The sequence below is a fragment of the Aquila chrysaetos genome, chromosome 19, assembly GCF_900496995.4.
Source record: "Aquila chrysaetos chrysaetos chromosome 19, bAquChr1.4, whole genome shotgun sequence".
Lineage (NCBI taxonomy): Eukaryota > Metazoa > Chordata > Aves > Accipitriformes > Accipitridae > Aquila > Aquila chrysaetos.
Genome location: NC_044022.1, coordinates 23505751 through 23531704, shown reverse-complemented (window position 1 = coordinate 23531704; position 25954 = coordinate 23505751). Strand labels below are relative to the sequence as shown.

At 42.0% G+C, this 25954-nt stretch overlaps 1 protein-coding gene across 10 annotated transcripts in view; it reads right to left on the bottom strand.

Annotated features, from left to right (window-relative positions):
* The window catches only part of TENM4 (teneurin transmembrane protein 4), a 603540-nt gene that overhangs the window by 70033 nt on the left and 507553 nt on the right, over nucleotides 1–25954 (bottom strand). For all 10 annotated transcript variants that reach the window (XM_030042633.2, XM_030042636.1, XM_030042637.2 and 7 more), the window contains 5 exons: nucleotides 17277–17396; nucleotides 10265–10526; nucleotides 4257–4524; nucleotides 2046–2189; nucleotides 776–1025 (listed from right to left, as the gene is read on the bottom strand). In XM_030042633.2, coding sequence (XP_029898493.1) covers nucleotides 776–1025; nucleotides 2046–2189; nucleotides 4257–4524; nucleotides 10265–10526; nucleotides 17277–17396 — 1044 coding nt within the window. The remainder of the gene's footprint in view (nucleotides 1–775; nucleotides 1026–2045; nucleotides 2190–4256; nucleotides 4525–10264; nucleotides 10527–17276; nucleotides 17397–25954) is intronic.

The following is a 25954-nucleotide window of genomic DNA, read 5'->3' as shown; positions in this document are numbered from 1 at the left end:
CTGGTGCTTTGAAATGGGTAATTGTATTCATTGTGGAAATTTTAGATAGGAAAAATATCCCCAGTGAGGTCAATTTGAAATTTTGATTCAGTCACAATCTATTTCATTTTCTCAGAACTTGTGACAAATCTATACTTTTCCCTCTCCTTCCTTGTTTTTAAGGGACGTTCCTTCCCCATCCTACCTATTTCTCCTAATATTTTTTTCCCCTTTGTTATTTCGGGTTAAAAGGAAATACTTCACTTACTTTCATCCATCTGTATGTTCACCCTGACACTGCTGTTCAGTTGGGAACTGATGGGAGCTGATACATTTGTCCCGCAAGAAACAACTAGAAAAAGCCAGTCTGTGACCACCTAGAGTGATCATCCTGTCTTAATTATGAATGATCATCTGTCCTGATTAACCTCTACATATCATCATCGGTGCTCTGTCCTTCCAAGTTTAGGTTATCTCAGAGGCTGACTGTTAATTTTAAGAATTCCCACTGGTCTCTAACAACATGAAAAGGCAGACATCAACACAGTTTGATCTAGCAGCACAGAATTGTGTCAATATTTTTGGTGTGTGATTCAATTCTGGACGAACTTGTTAGGCCTGTGTTTCTCTGGTGTAAATCAAAGTCAGCAGAGTTGCAGAAGAGGCAAATCTGGACAGCTTTTTTTCTGTTTTGCTGTGGTTTTTTAAAGAATTTTTCTCATTCCCCTTTTGGGTACATAAGATTTCTGCAGAACTTAAAGGCATAATTATAGTGGCCACATTCAGCACAGTGTACCTCAGCTCCAGTATGTTGGTGACATTGCCAGAGGGAAAGATCCTTCGGATGTAGTTGAAATCTCCAACATAAAGACTTCCATCAGAGCCACATGTTAGGGCAACAGGAGCCAGGAGTTTGTTCCCATCTGCAAGACCATTGCAGCTTGGACAAGAAATGCTACGTCTGCGGCCGTTGCCCATAATGCTTCCGATTACAGGCGGCTGCTGGGAAATAAACTGGTTTTCCCCGTTTCCTTTATGCAAGATGCCTAGAGAGAGAAAACAGTAATAAGGACATTAAAGAGAGACAGGGAAACCGAGACCAAAGGGAGCACAAACTGGCAATGCTGGATGTCAGCTGGGGTATTTGTCAAGTAGCAAGGAGGTTTATCATCTTTCATAGTATTGTTTTGTGATGGTTTCAAATGACGAGCCCCTTACCTGAAGTAAGTATTTTTTATAGACCCGTTACATTTCCTGCAGAACAAAAGTATGTAGGGAGAACAAGACTGTCTTTGCCTTTGAATGAAATACACTTTTCAGCATCTCATCAATGTTCACCTGCCCTTTCTGTCCCTCCTTGCCCTGTAATGTGCAGCCTACCAGCTAAAAAAATAAATGACATAGAGCATGGAAAAATAAGGGACAGGAAGACCATGGCACATTCTCTAGAGAAATGTTTCATCTGCAAAGCTTTAGAGGAGCTCTGCTTATGTTCCCTGTAAGTGTAGCGTTTTCAGCAGTGATGTGGGCTGAATTAGAGGTTTGCTCCCATACCACTGCTATCATCCAGAGGGACACAGTGCTTCCATCTTTTGGACGTGTTCTGATCAGCTTTCAAGCCTCGCTGCTGCAGTCTTGAGCAGCCTTCAGGGACTCTGGCACCTTCCATTTTCCCTTATGACCCATGAAGCTTCTCATTTCTGCAAGTAGTCTTGCACATTGGTGGATGAGTCTGGGTGGATTTATGCTCAGTGGTAGGTCCAATCTGAATAGGGTCCCCTTTTTGTTATTTTAGGAATATTTTCCTTGTTAATAACCTTCTTTTGAGACACTACAAAGTTAGACATGACGACACTGAACTACTTGATGACGGCCAGCTTCTTTTGCATTTACACACACCAAATTGTTTCTAAATGTAAGTTACTAGAAATAATTTGTTAGCAAAATACATGAGAGAGTACATGTGTTGGTCAGGTTTCTTTCCTTTTTTTTTCTTGAATTCTTAGCAATAGGAAGCAACTGGTCCTTGCAACACTGCATTATTCCTGTTATGTGTTACAACCTACCACTTTGTATGTTGAGGGCATGGTGTTTGTCCAGGGTCCATCCTCCAAGTTTGGAAGCATCAATTTCATAACCCTGAAGCACAGCTGTCCTCTTCTCCCACAGGATCAAGTCAGGACAGGATTCATACTCATAACCTACTGAAACTACAAACAAGAGAGAAACAAAAGACCTCCCCAGATTAGTAACCCAGAAATGTACAGTTAGCACACACAGAGTTTCAGCTGAGCAGGGGTAAGAGCATTTCTACAGGTGACTGACAATTTCATTTAAAATGCCATCATCACAATGCAGAGTCCTAATACTTTTCTCTTTAAAGGCCATCCTGCATTTAAAAAGGTCAACACAGTTGTAGATGTTGGGCAAATGTGCTAAATATTCAAAAGGCACTGTTTTAAAGACATATTTTAAAACAATGAGTATTCGAGAGTGTAAACCACTGCTGGACTCCTAAATGGGAGCATTACTCCTATCTGCTATCTGTGATCAATGACCGCATGTCAGGAACTTGCTAAAAATCAAGGCCTTTCTTGGAAAGTAAAGTCTTATACAAATGAGGCATGGGGCAGCAAGTACGTCAGAGACAGCAGTCTCAGACCAGGTTGACTTGTGGTCATTGTTAATGTGAAAAGGGTTTGCTTGCCATGACGCCTAATTATACCCTTTCAGGAGTAACTCTGCCGAACACATTGGAGTTGCTTAAGAGTAAAATGATGTCAGTAGAAGGAAAATCATGGGTTTGCCAGAATAATGACTCCTTTATGGTTTTCTCAGAAGAAGCAGGACCAGTTTCATTGGTCTGCTTTTCTTCTGCCCTACCCGATCTTTTCAGCGCTAACAGCTGAAGCAGAGCAGAACTGCAAGTTCTACACAAATGAAAAGTAGTTACATAGCTCTTTTTTTTTTTTTTTACTAGATAAAAATAAAGGTCTGATCTAACAAGTTTCCCAGCCTCCTTGAAAAGTGCTGAATACTAAGCGAACTCAGGATCTTCCATCAAATATAGCCTTTCGCAGAATCAGACAGTATCAGAGGAAGATGTAATTTAGGAAATGAAGGCTTGATATTTTTCACTGTTCTTGATATTTTTCACTGAAAGCCTGAATACTGCTGTCCTCAGACCTGCTTGAGTACTCTGGGGCTGCAGAGCTGCATCATGGAGCACTCCAGGACTCACTGGTGAGAGGAAGGGAAAGCCTGCATGAGAGGAAAGCATCTATTCTTCCTCCTAAAAAATAAGGCACCCTGCAACTCCTCTAAAGAGACTTGTCTTCAGTTGGGCTACGAGGCATCAGCAAACGACCCTTCTGTCAAAAAGAGCTCTATTTGCTCATTTGGGATCTCTCCCATTTTGCTGATATCATTTCCTTGGCAGCCTGAAAGGTCTAGACTAGACTGGTTTGAAGATCTGTAACTGAATGTCCTCTGCTTGTTGATCAGATGGGAAGCAATCACTGCAGACCTGCATCACCTCTGCTCACTATACGCTCAAAGTACCCCCTTCCCTCCAGCACCGTCGCGCAGGGCTCACTGGGTGCAGTCTGCGATGGCAGCGGGAAGAGGAATGAAGCGTGTCTCTGCATACATCCACAGCACAGCTTCCCGCCCCGCCGGGGACTTCAGCTTCTGCTCCTCTAGAGTGGGTGGCATGGTGCTGGGGATGTGGCCCATCATTGAGCGTGCAGAGCCTTCCTATTCTCTGCCTTGCAGCTTCTGACAGTCTTTTGCAGATGGAAATGAATGCACAAAGGTACGAGAGAGAAGACCGTCACGCCCCAGTTTGGGATGGTGTTCTTGAATGGGTAACGAAGGGGAAACTAAGATTAGAGCAATCCTGAAGGTCAGGCACAAGGAGGAGTAGAGATCAGGGCTCAGTTCTAGGGATTTCTTTCAAAGCAGTGTTGACAGCTTTTGACTATAGGCGAGAGGCAGACAAACGCCTCTGGTCCCAGTTCATTCCTTCTGTATGAATATGATGGTAGCAGCTCAGGATATATCTGCTGGGCCATGAGCCAGAGAACAGATAAGTATTCATCTGTTGGGGAAATGTGTGCTGTCTGAACAGCTGGGCCCCATCCTCTCCAAGGAAACAGCAGTGAACCAGCAGGGACCATTTTATGTATTAGCAGTTGGACCATACCGATCTAGGACAAGGTCTGTGCATTGCCACTTAGCTGCTTCTAAAAAGAGACACAAGCCCTGGGGTCACTTACCAAAGGCTTCCGAGAGCCCATACACCTTCTGGCTGTAGACGTCTGTCTTATCCCAGATGAAATAATAGGACAGGTCTGGAGCAGCTGCAAACCACTTTCTGAATAGGCGTCCCTCGACGGCCACCATGAGGTGGACTTTCATGAGGTTGAAGGGGATGGTGGGGTGGGTCATGCTGATCCTCAGGACTGATTTGTAGCCAGCTGTGCGACTGCTCAGGTAACTCACTTTTATTTTACTACCGGAAACATTAATCTCTTCCTGTAGAGCCTGTGGAAAAGCAATCCAGGAGGTGTTAAATTAGCAGCGAGCAGACAGGGAGAGGCAACGAAGCTGTAATTTATCAAACACACCTTTATAAAAGCTCTGGTAGACATGTCTAAAAAAACACACCTAGTAGGCATCAAGTATGAAATCATATATGTAATTTATAGGGTTAGTTGTGGAAGCTAAGGAATGCCTCCCTCTTTCTCCATCTCTGTTATGTGGGAGAACAGGACACCAAAGTATCACATTTAAGTCAGTGTTTACAATGGGACTTACTGTTAAAAGTAGTCCCAGGACCAGTGGTGAAAGGAGCTGGGGGTCTGAGATTATTCCAGCCCATCAGTTTAGCTTCCTTTTTCTGTCTTGTATATTGGAGGTTTCTATGGCTGCTAGTTTTTGTCTCCTGGCTTTTTTTTCCCAGTAAAATATCAAGCCCTACTTGGCCTGGATCCGTACGGATGTTCCCCAGCCCCAGTCATAACCTGCCATTCTCTCCATGTTATTAGTGAATCCTGCTTCCACCTTCCCTCCTCTGACTTCCCCATCTCTCCTTTGAAACTGCTCCTCTCCCACCTCACCTGTGACCCTCTTTGCCTGATCTACCTCTAGCCTTTTTTTTCCTGTGTCCTCGTCCTTATTTTCTTACCTCACATTTGTTCCTACTTACCCTGGTCCTTGCTTAAAATTCCCTCCCCTCTTACCTGTGTGATGAAGCTCTTGGCCTGACCTAACACCATCAACCCTTTTCCCTTCCCTTGCATTCTCCCTTCCCTTCCTTTTCCAATTTCCTTTGTATCCTAGGTGAGTTGCTTCATTTTCTCCTCCAGCCATGAGTGTGGGTATTTCTGACTGACTGGGACAGTTATCTCACAGGTCTGCATTCCCGTACAAAATTTCACAGAAGACTGGAGAAAGAGCAGGGGAAGTTTTGTCTGGTCCTGTTCTGCTCTGAGATTGAGAAGTCTCAGTAAAGATGGGATTTTCGGGTAATTTACCTGCTAAAGTATAACCAGATTTTTACATTTCTTTTTTTTTTTTTTTTTTTTTTTTTTTTTTCCCAGCTGGAGAAATGCGGGGAAATTTTCTGGAAAGTGATACAATGTCCATGCCCAACACCATGCTGATTTTCCCATGCAAAATACTGATAAAAAAGGGCATTTGTTTCTTAAATCTTAGGAGAAAAATAAATTAGCTGTCACTTTCCAGAAAATTTCACTATTAGGTAAGCACCCAACATGGACATTTTCAGCACAAGCCGGCAACCTTTGGCAAGGTTTGAAAGATGACAGTAGAAGCTTAGCAGTGAGCTGGAAAACTTGGTCTGATAATGGGATGTGTCTGAAGGTCACAGCTGGCACTGTTCTCTCCTGCGCCACTTCTGAAATACTTCGGTGTGCTGGACCCTAAATGAGCTGTGAAAATACTTCCCTAACAATAATCAGCTTTTGTAATATTAAGGGCATGGAGGCTTGAAGGCAGGTGGGTCAGGAGATCCACCCATCAGGAAAGGATCACAGCCAGCCTGGTGTCCTCCAAGCTACGTGGCTCCTATACGCACCTCCTCCTATATGGTAGCACAAACTTCCCTGGCGTGACAAGGTGCTCATCTCTTACAGGTCTTCTCTTTAGCATTATCGATAACGATAAATCTTGTAATCTGCCCCCTGAAAAGACCTCTTCTAAGCTATTATCCAAGGCCCAACACTTTTTCGAGTGATAACTTACAGCCTCTGAGTGTTGCAGCACTTGACAAACGGACACATCCAGAAGTTAAAGCGCTGTTCCACTGTGCTCATAAATATTTACTTTCTCTAATGCAGCCTTTTCAATTTACATATCTCAGTGCTTAGGAGGCTGAAAAATGACAGAACTGGGAAAACCCAGGAATTTTAAAATATATTTTATGAGCTCAGCAACAATCTGGGCTGGGACCAGGCTCCACCAGAGACCAGCTGAGCCAAGCTGCAGTAAAGGTGGTCCCTTGTATCAAATCTGTCTTCATATGTAACCCCTCTAGGAAAAAGCCAGGCAGAAATAATTGTCACGGAGGTACTATTTGCAATGTCTGGTTCAAATCCCTGTCAGAAATAATTATTTCTCTCTGTCGTGATCTGTCTCTGCTGTCTACCATTCCAGAGAAAGGGTCAGCACAGCTGTACCAAGGCACTGAGCAGCACAAGGGGCTGTGTTTAAAGGCGCCTGCTTCAAGATAGGGTTCAAACTGTAATTCAGTTTATCCAAAACACATTTGTAGTGTGTAAGTAGTGATAAACCAGCAACAAAGCAGGGCATTGGTGGGGGGAGTATAATCCAGTAGGACATCAGTGGGAGAAGAGGGGAAAAATAAGCTTTAAAATACTCTGAATGCACCAAAAGTAACAACAGCTGAATTGTGCCCTTATTTCTATTTGATAATTGCTCTTTGGACCAGATAAATTCATATGCTGCATCTGGGGTCCTTGTGAAAGACTAGGGCTCTTAGAGTTTATTACAGCCTAACCAATATAATCTGCTCTTTAAAAGCGGTCCAGCCACCAGGCTGGTCAGGCAGAAGAGCTGGTTCTTCAGGCTTACTTGGGATTTTCACAATTTAGCAATTTTCACTGCCGTGTTCCCTTCGCTCCTGGGTGTTGATCTATGCTTATGTTAGTAGCAATCCTTCCGCTGTTTGAATGAGACAATGTAGAAAATCTTGTTTCTGTGTGCTGGGTTACACATTTCTTTTACAGTAACTCTTCACTCTGCCAGCAGACAAGGCAAGGAACAATCAATCTTTTTTTTTTTTTAATATGATGTTCAGAAGGAATTTTGAGAAAGAAAAGCTTTTAGGGTCTGATTTAGGGGCCTTATCATAGACAACTAGTGCTTTTGAGATGTTCTATGGTATCCAAAACCTCTGCAAGGGGAGGACAGATCTGACATGGACCTTCTTGAGATCTCCGCCCTTCTGAAGCTACAGCTGGAGGCCTGAAAGGACGCTTCAGGGCATCTTAAATGGCACCAAATCTGTCTTTAGGCACCTGAATCAAACACTTACAATGTGTTATTTGGTCTTTTGAACGCATCCAGGTAGAGGGCACTGCATTTATTTGTTGGAGCTCATGAGGTTCCTGTCTGCCCACTTGTCAAAATCTCTTTCCCAGCTCTGCCATCCTCTTGTCAGCTCCTCTCAGCTATGTGCTCACACCTTTTATATTTAACGTTTCTCTGCTGAGAACGGCATATTATAAAATGCAGCTGCAGAAAATGCCAGCTAGGTTATTTTTTGCTGTATGTATATCCAGTATAGGAATGAAAAGTAGTCCACTTATGAACTGAAGTACAGTCAGGACTCTGCCATAAATCAGATTCTCTTGTATACTCCTGCACAACAAACTCTGTTAACCTTCAGCTGCCAATATTTGAGGTAGAATACTGTTTTATAGGTTTTAGGTGAATCATCTGGCACATGGGAAAAGTACTGCTCATCATGGGATTCATCTTATCTAAACTTAGGAACCTAAAAGTTAGGAGTCTCTTCTGAACTACTCTTCTAGGTCTCTACATGGCAAATGAGCAGAGATAGGCTCTTTAGAAGGTTGGTGTTGCCATGTAAACTTAAGAGTGGGAATCAATTCCAGTTTAAGGTATGTAAATCTGGATGTCAACCTATAGGTGTGTGTGTGTGAGGTAGGCATGTAAGCATCAATTGTAGTCAGTGGAGATCTAACCGATATCATCAGTGGGAACCAGATACCTTCAAGATGGTCAGCTTAACTGATCTGTAGTTTCCACTGACGATATTGATTAGATTTCTGTCAGCTTTAATGGGAGCTTGGACATCTAGCACACATCAAGACGACTGTGCATGAACACCTTATTTAGGTGCCATAATCTCAAAATGAATCCCACTTAGGTCTTAGTTAGATTCCATAACTACAGGTGTCTAGTGGGATTTGGGATGTCCAAGTTATCTGACATTCACAAGGGTTTGGCAGATATGATGTAGGACACTGATAGGGGGATCATTCTGGACTGGCAATTGGAGGCCAAACAGGATATCTGTGGGACATTTCAAATGGCACTAAACATCTATGATGAATGTGGTGAAACCCTGGCCCAGGTTGCCCAGAGAGGTGGTCGATGCCCCATCCCTGGAAACAGTCAAGGTCAGGTTGGACGGGGCTCTGAGCAACCTGATCTGGTTGAAGATGTCCCTGCTCACGGCAGGGGGGTTGGATTGGATGACCTTGAAAGGTCCTTTCCAACCCAAACCATTCTATGATTCTATGATCTACAGTCAAGAAACTGTATCAAACTATTGCTTATGATCAGCATCCCTGGCTGCTTTCACAGTCAATAAACAGGCATGCACTCTTATTGAAGAGTTTTAGAATGTTTTAGTTCAATAGATATAATTAACACAATCTAATGAGTATCCTACCAAATAATAAGTGAGGTTATGATTATAGTTGCACTGTATCAGATATTTGCTTCTTTCCCAGGCAGCATTGAACATTACCTTTTTATGGTGTTTGTTGGTTCAGGAAAAAAGAGATGTGAAAACCGAACAAAGTATTTGCAATTTGATGGACTTTACAAGATATGGGACTTCTTCATTAGTAATTATGCTGGGACAAACCTGGTGACTGTAATTGGAAATTAGTGTGAGAAAGGATCACAGGATTTGGTCCAGAGGGAAAGGTAAGAGACCACTAGCTTTATTTGTTGCTGGGTTCAGTACCTGGTGTATTAAAATTAGAAGATATAAACTTACTTCTTTCCTCACTAACGCGACTGCAACCCCAATGGAGTCCAAGCAGGAAGCACACAATTTGTCCCTACATTTGTTATTATTTCTACCTTGGCAGACTATTATTTGCCACTAAAAGCAATACCCAGGACATGCCAAATGCTGGCATCTAAAACCCAGGGAACAACATGCCCGAGAAAGGAAAGCTTGAATGCTGCTACATCCATATATTTCAACGCAGTGAGTGTTTTTAAGGAAAATGGATAATTCAGTTGTTTAGACTATTCAGTTTAAAACCCAACTTGCCATTTGGCAAAATACTTTGCATCCACAGCAAGTTGTTAAACTACTTTATCTGACTCCCCCTTCCTTAAAAAAGAAAATGGGGGTGAGAAATTAAAAGTAACCCTCGCTTTGCTCATCTATCCCAAATGTCATGAAACGCAATAAAACCTAGGCGCTCCGCAGGCTGGCCATTTTCCAGGCGTCTGTTGGCTGACTGCACATCTCAGCAGCTTGGTAGGGTGAGGGGTATGCTTCAAACCCTGAGAAAGTTCACACCCGATACTCCGTCACTGAGATCCATAATGCCCAGTGGATGAAATTTGCTCCTGAACGGGAGAAAGGCATTAGAGCGTAAGCGATCCATCAGCCTCGCGCTGGGCATATTGAATGCCAAAGGGCTGCCCGAAGACTTGTTGTGGGTCACACGAGGGTCCCAGCCCACCTCCTGTGGAAGAGAGGTGAAAGCAAAGCAGAACCAACATAGGATTTTGTTGTCAGCCACAAGTGCTTTGCCTCCATCTCTCAGGAATAAGGGAAAAAAAACCTGGCAAAGTGCATGCTTGTGAGTGAGCGCTCCTGGCAAATGTCTGAAAAATGGTGCAACAAACTAGGAATGCTTCTTTTTTAGGAAAGCAGCGGAATAGTTGCATTTGTGTCGCTCAAAGCAGGCAAAGGAAGCACAGAAAGGAGTTGGATTATTTTCTCCTCAGCTCAGATGGTTCATACCTGGATTTCAGGAACAATAGGACCTTTCTCCGAGCAGGAACTTGCAAAAGCTGTCAGCGGAGATGGAGAGACCACAGGGTTGGGCCGGGCAAAGTTACTGAGGTCACAGCTTGGGATCTCATTCTCTTCATGCCTCATGACTATGGTTTCCATCACGAAGAAGCGATCCCATGGCAGCCACAGCGTGTGCTCCTGGGTGATGAAGGGAGCCCGCTCAAAGTGCAGGATAATGGAGATCCCACCAATGGTAACGAGATCAAAGCTGTTTTAAGAGATGGAATACAAAGTTAGTGCAAGCACCACCGTGTCTGTAACAATTCCCTAGCAAGGACCCCCAGAAAAATAATTGCAAGAAATTTCATCAGCCACGTTTTACAAGCCTAAAACCTACAGCCCAAAGAGGCTTTAGCTGAGTAAGAGCAAGTGGCAGAGGCAGGAGTACAAACTCAGCTTCTTTGCATGTTGTCCTCATGTATATTAAAAAACATACTTATCCCCTTTTTTTGAGACAAATGTTTATCTTTGTTAGTGCTTTTCTAGTGGTGTTTGACCATACATACTGATTTTCTTTTTTTTTTTTTTTCTAAAAAGTATTTATCATCCAAACGCAGTCACAAATCAGATCAATTCACATGATGAAATAAACTATTTGGAGAGCGGTTTCTCTGACACACCACCATATAAACTGTCTTGGCATCACTGCTAACCTGACTAACACCTAATGCAACCCAGAGAACATGTGGAGCCCAGTCATGGACTGAGCGTAGCGTACTAGGCTCAGGGAAGAAATGAACGCCTTGCAGGCAGTCTCTGTACCACAGCACTCAGCACATAGTCTTTTTTGACTCTTAATCATTTAGAACAGGGCAGATGACTTACTACTTCTGGTCTGCAACTTCACCCTATGCTATCTCCAGCCAAGTGGCTTTTCTGCCTGCATTCGTGTTGGATAATATTATGTCAGGCTAACAGATAGCCCTCCGGAGTTGTGTGAAAGGATGTTACCTTGGTAAGGAAAATATTCGTTCCCTGGAGGTAAAGATGTTGGGATAGGTTTTGGGGTTTTTTTCTTAGTTTTGTTTTTCTTAGTTTTGTATTTAAACTTCACATCTTGTCAGAGATGGAGATTTTATGCAGCACCACAGGATGTATCTACTATGTACAGACTCAAAAAAGAGGTGTTAACTGAAAAAGGAAGGGATTTTAACACAATTTGAAGACTTCTCATTTCTACTTCTTTGTTTTTTCCCAGTATCTGTTCAGTTGCGATGCCAAACGAGTGTTTCCGGCAAAGAAAGTTTTCTCATCCCCGCTTCTGACTTTTGATGCTTGGTGCTAGTGTATGGCAGTCTCACACAGACTTTAAGCATGTGAATAGGCTCGCTGGCTTCAACGGAGCTGCTCATGTGCTTAAAAGCCACATGCTTAAGTACTTCTCTGTGCATGAGAACTAGGTTCTGAAAGCACTCTGACAGCCCAAAGCCAGATTTGATGCACTTTGTAATTACAAGGTAGAGAAAGAAGCTGAAAAAAGTATTTAAAATTATTTTTTAAATTAATTATGAGGCTTTCAGATTGGCTGTAAAAATCCCAGAGGAGCAACAATGGGTATGAACTATTTCTAAAAAAAAACTCTTTGGCAAGCAGTCATTCAGGAGAACCTTCTGGGTTTTTTTATGGCCAATAGACTGAGGTGCCATTTAGTAAATATAATTATGAAAACAAAGTTCTTCAAGATTAAATTGAGTCCATGGGAGGGAGTGGAAAGCATTTAAAAAAGCTAAAGACATGTTTATTCTACATGTTTATTCTACCACTCAAGTGGGGGCATCAGCTTCCCAGACCTATGGAGCTTGGCTTGCAACAGCCTGACGAGTAACTTGCTGGTTCTTGCCAGCAAAGCTCCACAGCATTTGTACTTTGATGAGAACATTTTTAACAGTCAATTAGCATTTGGCAAGCCCTTTAGCTAGGAAGGAGAAGCTTGCTCTGCATGAATCTGGGCACTGAAAGGGGCAACGGGAGGAAAGAAGCAAACATTACAAATGATGCTCAACAAGATTTTAGGCAAGTGGGAAGAGTTTTTATTCGGAAACACTTCTGTTTCACTCCTTTGTGAGCGGTTCTTGGCTTCATTGAGCCTGGGTCAGGGATGGTAACCTGCTGGGAGGAAACATCCTTGCCTCTCCTGCATCCCCAAAGCAGGATGCAGAATGGAAAGCACCACCTCCATGTCAGGCTCCAGCAGCTGTGAAAACAGAGATAGGCAGTATTTTTTAGCAGGCGCTGTTGCTCATGAGCTGGTTTTCCCAGAGTCACAGGGTGCAGCTTTGAAGTTACCTTGATGAACTGAACAAAAGCTAAAACTAAAACCAAACAGAAAAACCCAAACTGAAAACACTTCCCTCCCAGCTTCCCTCAGTGAAATTAAATTTAACAAGAGCAAAACCGTCTTGGGATTGAAGGAACGAGATAATTTTATTTCTGGTTTTGCTGCTGATCTCTGACGTCTTTTTTATCACTCTGAAAAAAATCATACTTGTTGTACAGTCATATTGTTCTGTTTTTCTTAAAAGACTCTGGAGAGACAGGCCAAAGGATAAAATTCTCTATTTATCCACAAAGCAGGCTCAGAAAAAAAAAAAAACCAAACCCACAGAAAAGTGTAACCCTTTCTCACCTCTTTGCTCTGAAAGTTCATCTATTTGGTCTTTCTGAGAGAGCCATGCCAAAGTTGCTGAATGCGATGGCAGGTACACAATACCAAAAAAGTCTTGAGACTTTCCTGCTGGTTTATTAACACCGTGCCTACAACCATGGGATACTGAGGACTTGCAGCCTTTATAAACTGCCAGTTGAATCAAACTTAAAGCTTTATTTAAAAATGTGGTTTATCATCCAGTACTGATACTTCGATCCATCTATTAACTTTGCTTTACAGAGAAATGCATACAACAGAGTGGTTCGAGAGTTGTCATTTTATCTCCATGCCCTGTTATCTGAAAAAAGTCTGTCCCCCAATAATTAGGCTAAAAACACATGCAAGCCTTGAAGTTATCAAAGTTTTGCTCATACTAAGTAATGTGACTTAAATAGGACCAGGATTTCCCTATTAGAGGCTGTACCTGAGTACCATAATAGGAGTGAAACCTACTTGCAGAGACCTGGAATACAGCGAATCCACTTACAGGGCTGAAAAAATCAGTTCACTGTAATTTTAAAACTGAAATTTTACTTATGATACTCATTTTGAAACTTGGTCATGCCAAACCCTGCCTCCCCCCGCAAAAAAGCAAACCTGAAGCAACAAAATGAGCTTAGGAACCAATCTAGCTAAACTGATGCAATTCTGTCTTTAAACTCCCTTACTTTAAAACCACAGTTATTGCCCTGCTATCAGTAAACTGATTTGCTAAATCAATTTAAGGCAACTCAATGCACGTTTTCAAGAATAGATATTCCTATGGTGAATATGCCAAATAATAAAGCCAGTGAGTTTTATGCAGTTATCTCATAACCCCTGGAACAAGGTAACTGCTTGCACGTGTGCTCCCATTTTTCCTCCAAATCAAAATGACACCGAAGATGGTCCAGATGACCCCATATAACTGTGCACTGCTATGGACTGGGAATGCATGAAGTCTGCTACTGTAGTTCAGGAGAAACTACTTCTTGCTGAAGAGCATCAACTTCTTAAAACAAAGTGACTCAATCACATGAAAACTGCATTGTGAAAAAGCTGATGAGAAAAGAGTCATGCTCTATTCAGAAAATTACTGAAAAGCATCAAAACACATAATAGAAAATGTAATAGCAATAATTCTTTACACAATTTTGAAAGTGCTTTACAAATACTGTTTAATAAATGCTACAACAATCAGTAAGGAAGGCAAGTAAATGTTATCTCCCTTTCACAGGCTGGTTGGCTGGTCTAGGAAGGTTAAGAGATGCATCTAATGCTACCCGCTAAATCAGCAGCGAGACTAGGATTAGAAATAAGGGATGGCTGACATCATTTTCTGCCCTGACAATTTTAGTCTGAATGCTCTTAAGTACTTCAAGGTAATTTTTAGAAGACCTCACCACTGGATTTTGGTGTTCTTTAAGAGAAGGGCTTTCACTTGTCCATTTATTACCTCTGGAGTACACAGATGCAGTGCTGTGCCCGTTCATTTGAGAAAATATCTGCATGTATGCCTCAGCCAATTTTGGAAGGCAATGTTAAATGTTGGTCGTGCACCAGACGTGCACAAGGTTTCTGTAGAAGCAGATTGATTTGAGAGGAAGGTGAAGAAATCAGAAGAGCTGACACCACGCAGTCTGGGATTACACTGACCACCGACCGCTGCTGACAGAAATCCCAGCTTCAGGATGAATCCCACTTGGTCACAGATTCCCTGCTCTGAGACAGCAGATCTCTGTCATTTTTATCATTTGGAGCTGAGTATCTGTCAGGGGCTGAGTCAGCAAACTGCAGCACTGAGCTCCTTGAAACTAATTTAACTTCTGGAGGCTGGCAGCCGGCCCTGAGGAACCGGCAGCCCACTGAAGATCGGTGGAGCATACTGATGCTCCAGCTGCATTGCTTTCTGCCCTGAGTCCCCTGCCTAGCTGGAGGTTGGGAAGGACATCCCTAGCTTGAACTGCCAGTAGAAGTAGGATTAGAGCAGAGGGGATTTGCCTTTCACCATCCAAGAATTGGAAAGAAAGAGTTACTCAAATATTACAAAGGTCTGGAGCTTGGATAGCAGCGCCCACCTCCGTGCTCTGTCCCTGTTTAGCTTACTGGTATGTTTGCTGTCTAGAGGTGAAATTTAAGATAAAGCCCCTCTCTGCTAGGTACAGTGCAATTGCAAAGCAAAGAGATGGTCCCTTCCTCAAAGTACTTGTAATCTAAATGAAAGATTACACACGGTAGTTGGGTATTGTATATATGACAAGGAAACAGATAAAAAAAAGATTATGGCAGGCATTATTGTCCAGGAATTTTGCAGGCATATTTATCTGTTCTAATAGACACAGATTTTGTGCTGGTCTATACACAGCAATCTGATCTTGAGAGTGCAGTTTGGATCTCACTTTCACTCAAAGTAGGTTCAGTAAGGTTGACAGAGATACTCATAGCATAAATGTTCAAGACTCTCCTTTTTGCAGTAATGCCTAAGCTTCGGACCATACAGAGGCACCAGCTCCAGAGGCATCCTTTTCCAAAGGAGACCACTAGTTTTCCTGGGATGCCTCTTTATTACCTGGATTTTATTGTCACATCATCCAAGAGGTGGAGCATCACTCGGAAAGCCTCCTAGTCACCATCAGTGTTACAGTAGGTGCAAACTCCCCTGAGCATCAGTAAGGTGACATTAAGCACAGGTTGCTAGCACATGTTCCTCTCTTTCATTCTAATTCTATCAGCTTCTCTGGCCAAGTCAAACCTTTAATGAAAGTTGTGGATTGGAGAAGTGCTAAAATCTATAAATCCTTTCCCAAGTGCTAGTGGTTAGTAGTCAATACATAGAGCATGTGCAGCTGGAACCCCTTACGTTTCATTTTTGTTCTTAAAAGAAAGGGAGCCATTAGCACTGACAGACAAAAGATAAGCTAAAAGACTTTCCCTATTTGCAATGCTTTTGTTTTGGTTGAGCGTGATTGCTCAGATTTTAAGCACTTGCCTCAGATACAACCATAATCTTAATGACTTCTTCCTAATCATTTCAACATGAATTAGCAAGAATAGAGCTGTTGGGAGCAGAAGGCATCTTTTCTTTACGTGCATGGGCACTGCATTGCCCAATTGTTGGCTAAAGGTTCTAGGTGATATCACAAAATTAATAATACTAAATAATAAAAATAAGAATAGAATAGAATAGAATAGACTATTTCAGTTGGGAGGGACCTACAACAATAATCTAGTCCAACTGCCTGACCACTTCAGGGCTGACCAAAAGTTAAAGCATGCTGTTAAGGGCATTGTCCAAATGTCTCTTAGACACGGACAGGCTTGGGGCATAGACCACCTCTCTAGGAAGCCTGTTCCAGTGTTTGACCACCCTCTCAGTGAAGAAATGCCTCCTAATATCCATCTAAACCTTGTTGATGCAGCTTTGAACCATTCCCACACATCCTATCACTGGATACCAGGGAGAAGAGCTCAGCACCTCCCTCTCCACGTCCCCTCCTCAGGGAGCTGTAGAGAGCCATGAGGTCGCCCCTCAGCCTCCTTTTCTCCAAACTAGACAAACCCAAAGCCCTTAGCCGTTCCTCACAGGACATGCCTTCCAACCCTTTCACCAGCTCTGTTGCCCTCCTCTGGACGCCTTCAAGGACCTTCACATCCTTCTTCAATTGTGGGGCCCAGAACTGCAGACAGTGCTCCAGGTGAGGCCGCACCAGCGCTGAATACAGCGGGATAATCCCCTCTTTTGACCGGCTGGTTGTGCTGTGGTCGATGCACCCCAGGATGGGATTTGCCCTCTTGGCTGCCAGGACACACACAGCTGACTCGTGTTGACCCCGCTGCCGACCAGCACCCCCAGATCCCTTTCTGCAGGGCTGCTCTCCAGCCACTCCTCTCCCAATTTATACTTGTGCTCAGCGTTACTTCATCCGAGGTGCAGAATCCGGCATTTGGACTTGTTAAATTCCATCCCATTAATCCTAGCCCAATGCTCCAATCTATCTAGACCCCTCTGCAAGGCCTCTTGTCCCTCAAGAGAGTCAACAGCACCTCCCAAGTTTGGTTTTATCAGCAAACTTGCTAATGGTACATTCAACTCCTGCACCGAGATGGTTGATAAATATATTGGACAGGACTGGCCCTAGAATTGAAACCTGAGGAACACCACTGGCAGCTAGTCACCAGCCAGATGTAGCCCCATAACAACCAACAATAATGCATCAACATCTTCAAAATGCATCAATAAACGTGCTCTTGGAAGGAGTTTCTCTTTAGTATTGGTGGTAATAATGCTGTAACTGCTGCTTGAACACTCTAACTCCTATAAAGACATCCTACCTGCCATCTTGTCTGCTGATTGTGTATCCAAAAAGAGGATTGTTGACAAAGCTGATGTTCACTCCAACTAGAGGGGTCCCATCTGCCGTCATCACCTGGCCTCGAATCACACATGCGTGTCTGCAAGAAGGAGAAAAATGATAAGAAATAGTAAGTCTTTTGACAAATTCAGGTTTTTCCTCTACTTCTGTGGCTCAGAATTCCTACAGGTTAGAAAGCCCAGGCCCTTATGTCCTGGAAAGCTGGGGCCCATGCTGTGTGTCTTGATGATGGGATGCTGCTCTTGAAGACTTTCACAGGAGTTGTGTAAGAACATTTGATACCTAAAATGAGGTTTACCTTTATCCTACTCTTGAAGAGCAAGTGCTGCAGCATATACTTCAATAACTATGGACTTCTGTAGGATTCACAACATCGCATTGGAATTTACAATAAGCAACTAAGTTTCACAGTGTCTTGACAATATTGCCCTCATTAAAGGCAAAGCACATTTTAAAATCAAAGAGAACAGAAACCTACCAAGCACTGCATGGACATATTTAAGGCACAACAGCCACAGAAGCACCCTGACCAAGGCTTGATGGCCCATTTCTTCCACGCTTGGGAAAACCATGACAGATAATTTGCTAGGTTCAGATAACTTCCCTACAAACTGCTTGGGGAACTGAGCACGCTAACAGGACAGGCTTTTTCTTCCCATCCTTTTCTTTCAAAGTTTGGTGGATTGCACTGTTTTATAGGCTACATCTATTCCAATTACTCTATCCTCTCTAATGTGCTCTTTTATCTAAGGATTTCAAGGATCTTTACAAACATTAATACTTCAAGAAAGGTATTTTACAGAGAGAGGAAATAAAGCACAGAGTGATTTTCAGTTGTCCAAGGTCAGTCAGAAAATCTGCAGTAAAACCAAAGACAGATTTTCTAGGTTCTTATTCCAAAGTCTGTCTCCAGAGCTCTAAGTCATTACTACATTGCTACCTTAGGAGCTTCCTGTAAAGACAAAGCATCCCATGTCTCTGAGAGTGTCTGAACCCAATTTTTGGCTGAAGGTAACTATTTTTCTGAGCAGCAACAGCAAATTGTGGTGTCAGTGTGCTAAAGTGACCCAGTGAGTGATTTTCCTAACTGCTGTCCTGCTGGAGAGCCAATGATTGAAAGCCAATGTTTCTACAGGTGCAGGACCAGATCTCAGCTAGAGTAAATCACCCCACCTGCACTTGCTATCTACCCACCTCAACTGAGAAATGTCGCTTTACTGGTTCACTGAGGCAAAGGATATCTGCAAAGTTTTGTAAAGATGATTTCATAAACATGAATTATCAGGGAAAGATCAAGTTATCTTCTTATAGTCCACCTAAAAATCTGATACTGTGTAATGCAAGGAGATGATAATGTATAAATTCTGTTTAATAAGGGCTGCAGTATTTGTATATTCCACAGTACAGAAACCAGACCATTTGCCAGGGAGTCTTGAACAAAACTCCTACTGATCTAAATGGAGAGCTCCACTACTAACAAAAATTCTCTAAGCATTACCAGAATGTGTTGGCAATCTATAATGTGACTGGATTCATATGCAATTTTGGAACAGGCCACAGGAAAATGAGATCATGGAAATGAATTTTCTGTTACTGAGTTTTCTCTGATATATCATCACTGACTTGTTAGGAGTCATATAGGAAAAGACTTGGACCCATCTCGGAGCTAACAATATTCTTAATACTTCTATTGCTTCTCCCATTGAAGGTTCTAACTCCGCTTCCCATATACAACAAATTTAAAATAATATTCCAGTACAGCATTATGCACATCACTCTCTAACATGCAGGCAAAGCATAACTCAAAGGATCACAATGCCATGGAATATGCTTGGAAAAATATCAATGCTTGGAAAAATGTCAATGCTTGGAATAACCCCACTGAAGTCAACAGGTCACCAAGTGTAGTGCAATTTTTGCACGAAGTGAATGTGTTTGATCACATCTGAGCTAAGTGCAGAAGCTAGGCCTTCTCTTCCCAGATTTTTCCATGATCCCCTCCACCTGGCCCCATGTCCTCGCCCATCCTTTAGAGAGACCTGAGGAAGGGTCTGAAACTGTCTTCTCTCAGCTTCTCATCAAACGGCTGCACATTTTGTGAAAGGCAAGGAATCACTGCAGGCTGTTGCTTGAAGACTAAGACCTGAGCATGAGGGACTCGGTATTCTGAATTACTGACAGCATATTCAAACCAACACTGGGACTCCAAATGTTTTAAAATACTTGAGAGACAAGATCATACATTTTTGCGAACCCAAAAAGAACACTTCCACCTGTTGTTTTTTCCTTCCAAGAGTTAAAAGCAAGCAAAGGAAAAAATACAACATGTTGCAGATGTCCCTCCTGCTGTCCTACACAAAACACATGTCCAAGCAGTTGCAAACTTGTAAGTAATATTGCAAGCCTAGATCCTCAGCTCATGTTAATGGGGGGATGTGCTTTATATCAGCAAGCATCTGGTCCATTACATATCACTGACAACTATTTCCACAATAACAAGCACCAGCACAACATGGACAAAGAGCTTCCTCTCGCCTTGGCAGCTGGAACAAATGCTTTTGAACTCCCACCTTCCAGGAAGAGACTCGGTTCCCATTCTAGACGATGCTTCGCAGCACTGCACTCCAACTCCGTTAGCACGACTAACTCGGACGACGCTGGCATCTCTTCTCAGAGAAGCAGCTCGTCAGCAAGCCCAGCTGCATCCACCGTCCTCCCGAGGACTATAACAATAGCTTTATTTACATGCTATAAGGGAAGATGTTCCCACAAAGGGGACATCTTTCCCAAACCACAGTGATAAAAAGAAGCTGGAGCAACATGCACAAATCTGAATTCAGTTAAAAGCAGGGGGGATGGAAACTGGAGAAAACCCAAAGCCTAGGCTCTGCCTGATTAGAGTCTCAAATCTTCTTCCCTGGGTGACAAAATTTGCCCCACTTGGGACAAAACAGTTAATACAGTGCGTTGGAAGCAGCTGGCTTCTCTAGGGTCAACATGTCCTTTCTGGAGGCAAGATCGACTACCCACAACGCGCCGAGCCCCCCAGGAACCTGGTTAATGCTAATTTAGTCAGCCATTTCCTTCAGAAGACCTTGGTCTAAATGCAATTACACTACAAACAAGTTAAGTGGTACTGCTAAGACGCTCAGCTCCGCTAGAAGGTCTCCCAATAAATTTACATAAAATTATCTCTCATGTTAATAGAAGAGATTTATTCCATCAGTCTAGGCCTGCTAGTTCAGAGTGTTCTCCACAGTTGAACAAAATTGAATTTCTCATAGCTGGAGTCTCATCTTCCCATTGAATTATTAACAGATTCCACGTATTGCCTCTGTTTTCTAGCTTTTTAGTCTGTTTTGTTTCCTTCACTAATTTACATGAGGCTGTATGGATTCTTGTTTTACAATGAAAAGCAGTCTGCTTTTTTCCTCTTCTTTAATTAGACTTTTCCTTTCTTTTTTTTTTAGTTTGTCCATAAAAGCTTCTCTGAAAGACCAAATCACTGTTGAAATGTTATCTAGAATGCCAGATGGCATATCAGACAATTTTACACCATTGCTTTGTGAAGTCATTCTTTATTCCCTAGAAAATGAAATTAAGTCTTCCTGGTAAGATCTGGGCCACAGTGGCAAAACAGACAGGGGTGCACTTTACGTTCCCATTGCTCAGATATAAAGAAAGTTTGACAGGATGTCAACAAAATTCAAGCAGACAAAACCAGCTTTAGAACAAAAGCCAGAAAAGTAAATTCCCCAAAAGGCATTTCACATTATGGGAGCACATTAAAGATTTGTCTTTAATACTGATTCTGATCCCGTGTGTCATAACTTAGATATTGGTCCTTCCAATACTTCTTATTCATAGATGTTTTCTGCTGACACTGTGCTTGGCACTGGGAAATAGACAAAAATACTGCTTCTGTTAAACATTTTTCATTGGGAAAAGAAAATTCTGCGCATCCTAAACCACCCTTTGCTGCAAGAAATGTATATTCTTTCCTTGACTGATGATAGGTGGCATGGGAAATCTCACGCCAGTGAATTTCTGTAGCTCCTCAAAATATTTCCACTGTAACTCATTGTGCCTTCTCCTTTAAAGGTTTCAGATGTGTGGCGATGGTTATCATGACTGCTTAGCCATCCTCAGCTAAGTTATCCATAATGAATATTTTAATTTGCCACTATAAATCTCTTCATCTCTTTGAACTTACTTACCACTTCTGTATTTTATTGGTGTGTATATATATATGGGATTTATCCTTCTGCTCTGGATGAAACTTCAACAGAGCACCATAGAGTGAAAATCTGCAAAGTTATTACTCATTGGGAAGAGAGTTCTTAATGAAATTAGGTGATCTCAGTTCCATTTCTTCCTCTGCTACAGACTTTCTGTGTGACACTGGTCATGTCAGCTAAACTGTATGCGTCTTTGTAGTCCACCTGCAAAATAACAACCGAGGCACATACCCTCCTTACAGAGACATTAGAAGGATAATTGTAGTAATCTGCTAATCACTTGCACAGAGATTTTTATATTCTCACGGCACTTCATCTGTGATATGCTCAGACACCTTGCTGGTAAGTGCCTATAAATACAGTCATTTGTTACAAACACAATCTCATGGCTCTAGCTGCTGTGACCTTTTTGCTTGATAATAACACAGGATGAAGCAAAATGTAGCTCGTCCATTTTGGGTTGAATGCACCTGTCTCATGTTAAACAACCTCAGGGCAGTCTAGTACTAGGATAGATAGAAAAATTGGTAGAATGCCAGGTAAAGCTAAGGGCATCATGATCAAACACATGGACGCAGAGAAAATGCCTGAGCTGACAGATGAAGGACAAAAGAAGAAGAGGAAACAGCAGAACATACAGACCTTCAAGTTCATTGCTTGTGGCAGTATTTCCCTCAAAGGCTGTCTGTAAAAAAAAAAAAGCCCTGCTCACTTGCCTCTTAACCGTGCAGAAAAAAACCCCTAATAGTCTTTCCCTGAACTGAGTCAATCCCTGTCTGGCTTCTTCCTTTCAGTTTAACTGTAGGAAAAGCTTAAATTGGAAATCCACCTACTGATCTTAGCTGCCATTTGAATTAAGGAATTAAGGTTAGGAAAAAGAATGGAAAAGATCCTGCTGAAGGGTTCCTTGTTAAACATGAAAGGCACATTTAGATGAAAAAATGAAAATTAAAGAGTAGTCATCCAGAAAGACCCCCACACCACCACAGATAGCACAAGTGAGTTTCTGAAAGGGTTTGGCACATGTTGGGCAGCTGGGATATAAATCGTTAATTAGGCTCAGCGGAGAAGCTGGCCGATAAGGAGAGCACCAGAATGCCAGTGTCAGTCTGACAAAGGACTAAACGTGCTGACATTCGACCAAGTCCCAAACGGGGACTTGCTAAAGTGGCACTGACAGACATGGTTTGCAACAGATCCTGCCACTCAACTTTCTGAGCAGCTGATGGAGTGGGAGACCCAGGAGAAAAAGAGTGGGTGATGAAGAGCAAAGTTTATATGGGCTCTGACCAGGCTCGATAAAACAAAGTCAATTCTAACTTGTCTGCAGCGAGAAACAGTATCTGCTCTGTTTGTTTAACCTGCTCAGTGAAGCTATTTATAAGGTCCCATCACTGAAGGGTCAGGAGATGCTGATGATCCGTTGTGCAGGTATGGTCCTTAGCTGTTAACCTTTTGCAAGAAGCCTTCTACAGTCTTTTAGATATTCTACAAAACACACAGTAAAGCCAACTGAATGAAATGCTTCAGTGAAAACCCGATACTTAAATCATCTGAAGAAGGACAAGGGAAAAAGCAACATAATCCGTGGATACTTTTACGAATGTGGCTAATGAAGTTGGTATTTGAAGTCCAAGAGGAAAGCACTTATTAATCAAGATTTACACTATCACTTCTAGATGCAGATTTTATTCTTGTTGTCTCTTTAGATCTAGTCTAACCTGACGGTATCAAAACAGTGGACCTTCTTCATCTAATATTTTTAGTAGCCATGAGAGGGCTTGCTTTTGAGATCAGCTGTTGTCCAGTTTCTCAAGCTCCCCACTGCATGCATCTGACTCCATTCTGCACCATGAAGACTTACAGACTAGTAGTTCCTAAAAATCTCCTTTGGCATCATCTTTTTTAGCAATATTAGTGACTGCTAGTTGTAGCTCCTCCAACAAGAAAAGAAGGTATCTTTATTGCATGACAGTTTAGTAACAAAACGTAATATCTTTTGAGGACCACCTACCACTTCTAGAAAACCCACGACGGAATGATCATTGCTTTCACAACAATTCCCTGTTGGCTCCATTCCTGAAAGACTCAGGCCTTTCTTGCTTTGAAAACTTCTCCCAAGATTTGAACCTTATTCACCTACTCGATGTGCGTCCTTTTTTGCTTTATGAAAGCACAATCTTCCTCTCTGATCTGCCAAGCAATCTGGCCACTGATGGAAAGAGATGCCACTTCTGCCATCCAAAACATCTTGGGTCTCTATGCCTCATTGACTCACTATTTTTGCATCCCAAGATTTCTCAGTTGAGCTATAATGGGAAGGTGGGAGGATAAGGGATACAGGAAGGCTGCTCAGCAAATAGGAAATAAAGAGGAAAAGATACAATACTGGTGTTGGTCTCTGAAATGATAAAACTGGCTCCAACTATACTATTTAAGTGAAAGTATTTTAGAACAGAGTTTTATAGAAAATGCAAAGCATAATAAAGTTGGGCTGTGCTTTACTGCAAAGTTTCAGTGAAGAATTCTTTTGTTCACAATGTGGTTGACTAAGTAATGCTTTAAAAGTTGATGATTCTCTCCTTTACTCCAGTACAACCAAAGAAACACTCTCTTGCACTGCATGAGAGCTCAAAGAAACAGAATCACACTCCCTATTTTTTTAGGTCTGTAAAATCCAAGTCAAGCGTTCAGTAGCTCGTAAGGTTCAAGATAATTTTTCCACCTAATACTGAATCACGCTCATTTCATAATTTTTCAGAAGTGATCCTATAACCATTATTTCTATGAGAGGTAAAGACTTTATGGTGCAATAACTTTCAGAGATGAATAATGTATTCATGTCAAGTCTTCACAAAAAATGTCTGCAGAACTTACCAGTTCTGTATTATTACAGTATTTTACGTCTGGTATTTATTTTGTAAGCTATGGCCACATATTCAGCTCTGCAGAGGACCCAAAATAAATGGATTCCTTCCATTGAATTTGAGGCACCATAAAAGCAAAACTGATCAGAACAGAAGGAAAAATACATTCCAGGTTAATTATAAAATGAGGTCTCTTTCTGATGATCATAGGGGAAGTTCTTTAACTACATATAAGCTGTCTGATAGCTTTGTAATGATTCAAAGGAATTAGGAAAAAAAAAAGTTCAATAAAATATATAAGATTTTATGATTGGGATTTTAAAACTGCTTTTTTATGTAGGAGGTTTTAACCAATTTAGCAAGTAAATGTCACACTCAAAGGACAGACTCTTTCTGATATATTGAAGTGGTTGAAAACTGTACTTGGACTCAGCTGTTAGCATCCAACAGCTAGAGGCGACTGCCCCAAAACTGATCTGGCAAGGCAGAACTTTACTGCATCAGTGCAAAGCCAACAGGATCATCTCACACCAGTTTCCCCTGCAATTTAAAATGGGAAAGGAGATTTTGCACTGAGCTGGCCGCAGGGTGCTCAAGCTCTCCAGTCTGGTCTGGGGTCAGCAAACCCCTGCAGAGGAGAGGCAGCGAAGAGCTTGGGGCAGAAAGTTCCAGCTTTTTGCAGAATGAACATGCCAGGGACCCACATGAGAATCATTACAACAGTGAGGCAGTATTTAATTTGAAGAAGCCTTACGCAGTAATGAAATAATCAAATCTCTCCATTGAACAGGAGATGGAGGTTCTAGTGATGTTATTATATTGAATGGAGCTACTGACTCAGCTCATAGTTATCACGCCAGACACGTCCATCAATGAGTAATGTAAAACAACGGGCGTGTGGGCTGCTCTTTTTTCAGAGGAATGTACCTTGAATATTGAATAAATATTAATCAAATATCTATATGCCAGATCCAGGAGATGCATCACCGTCTACACCGTAGTTTTGACTCCTAAAACCAAATGTGCACATCAGCACCTGTGTAATTGGGAGGTACTTAACTCATTAGGAGTTTTGCTTTTCTGCTTGGGAGTTTTGAAAGCTTGAGTTTTGCTTTCTGCACACTCCAAGAGCTCCTAGGTACACAGGTATCACCTGAGACCTTTTAATCCCAGGTACAGGATGGTGCAGCATTTTTATCAGCTGCTTTGTCTGATTCTGGAAGCATGCCCAAATCACACTAGGATGATCCTACACAAGAGTTTGTGCTTGGTAATAAATATCCGATGTTTTTTAATATTTGTTAAAAACTGCACCCCTATTTCTCTAACGACTGTACACAGGACTTCCTTCTACTGCCACTTGTGAAAGGGGAATATAATTACATTATGATTACACTACCTATGTTATAGAAAAAAACCATAAAAATGGATAGGGACTTTGCTTTCATAGAGTCCTGTGGGTACAAATTCAACAAAGTGGAAGTAAGTAGCTGCATATATTGCATTAGTTTATTGTATGGAAATAATGCCAT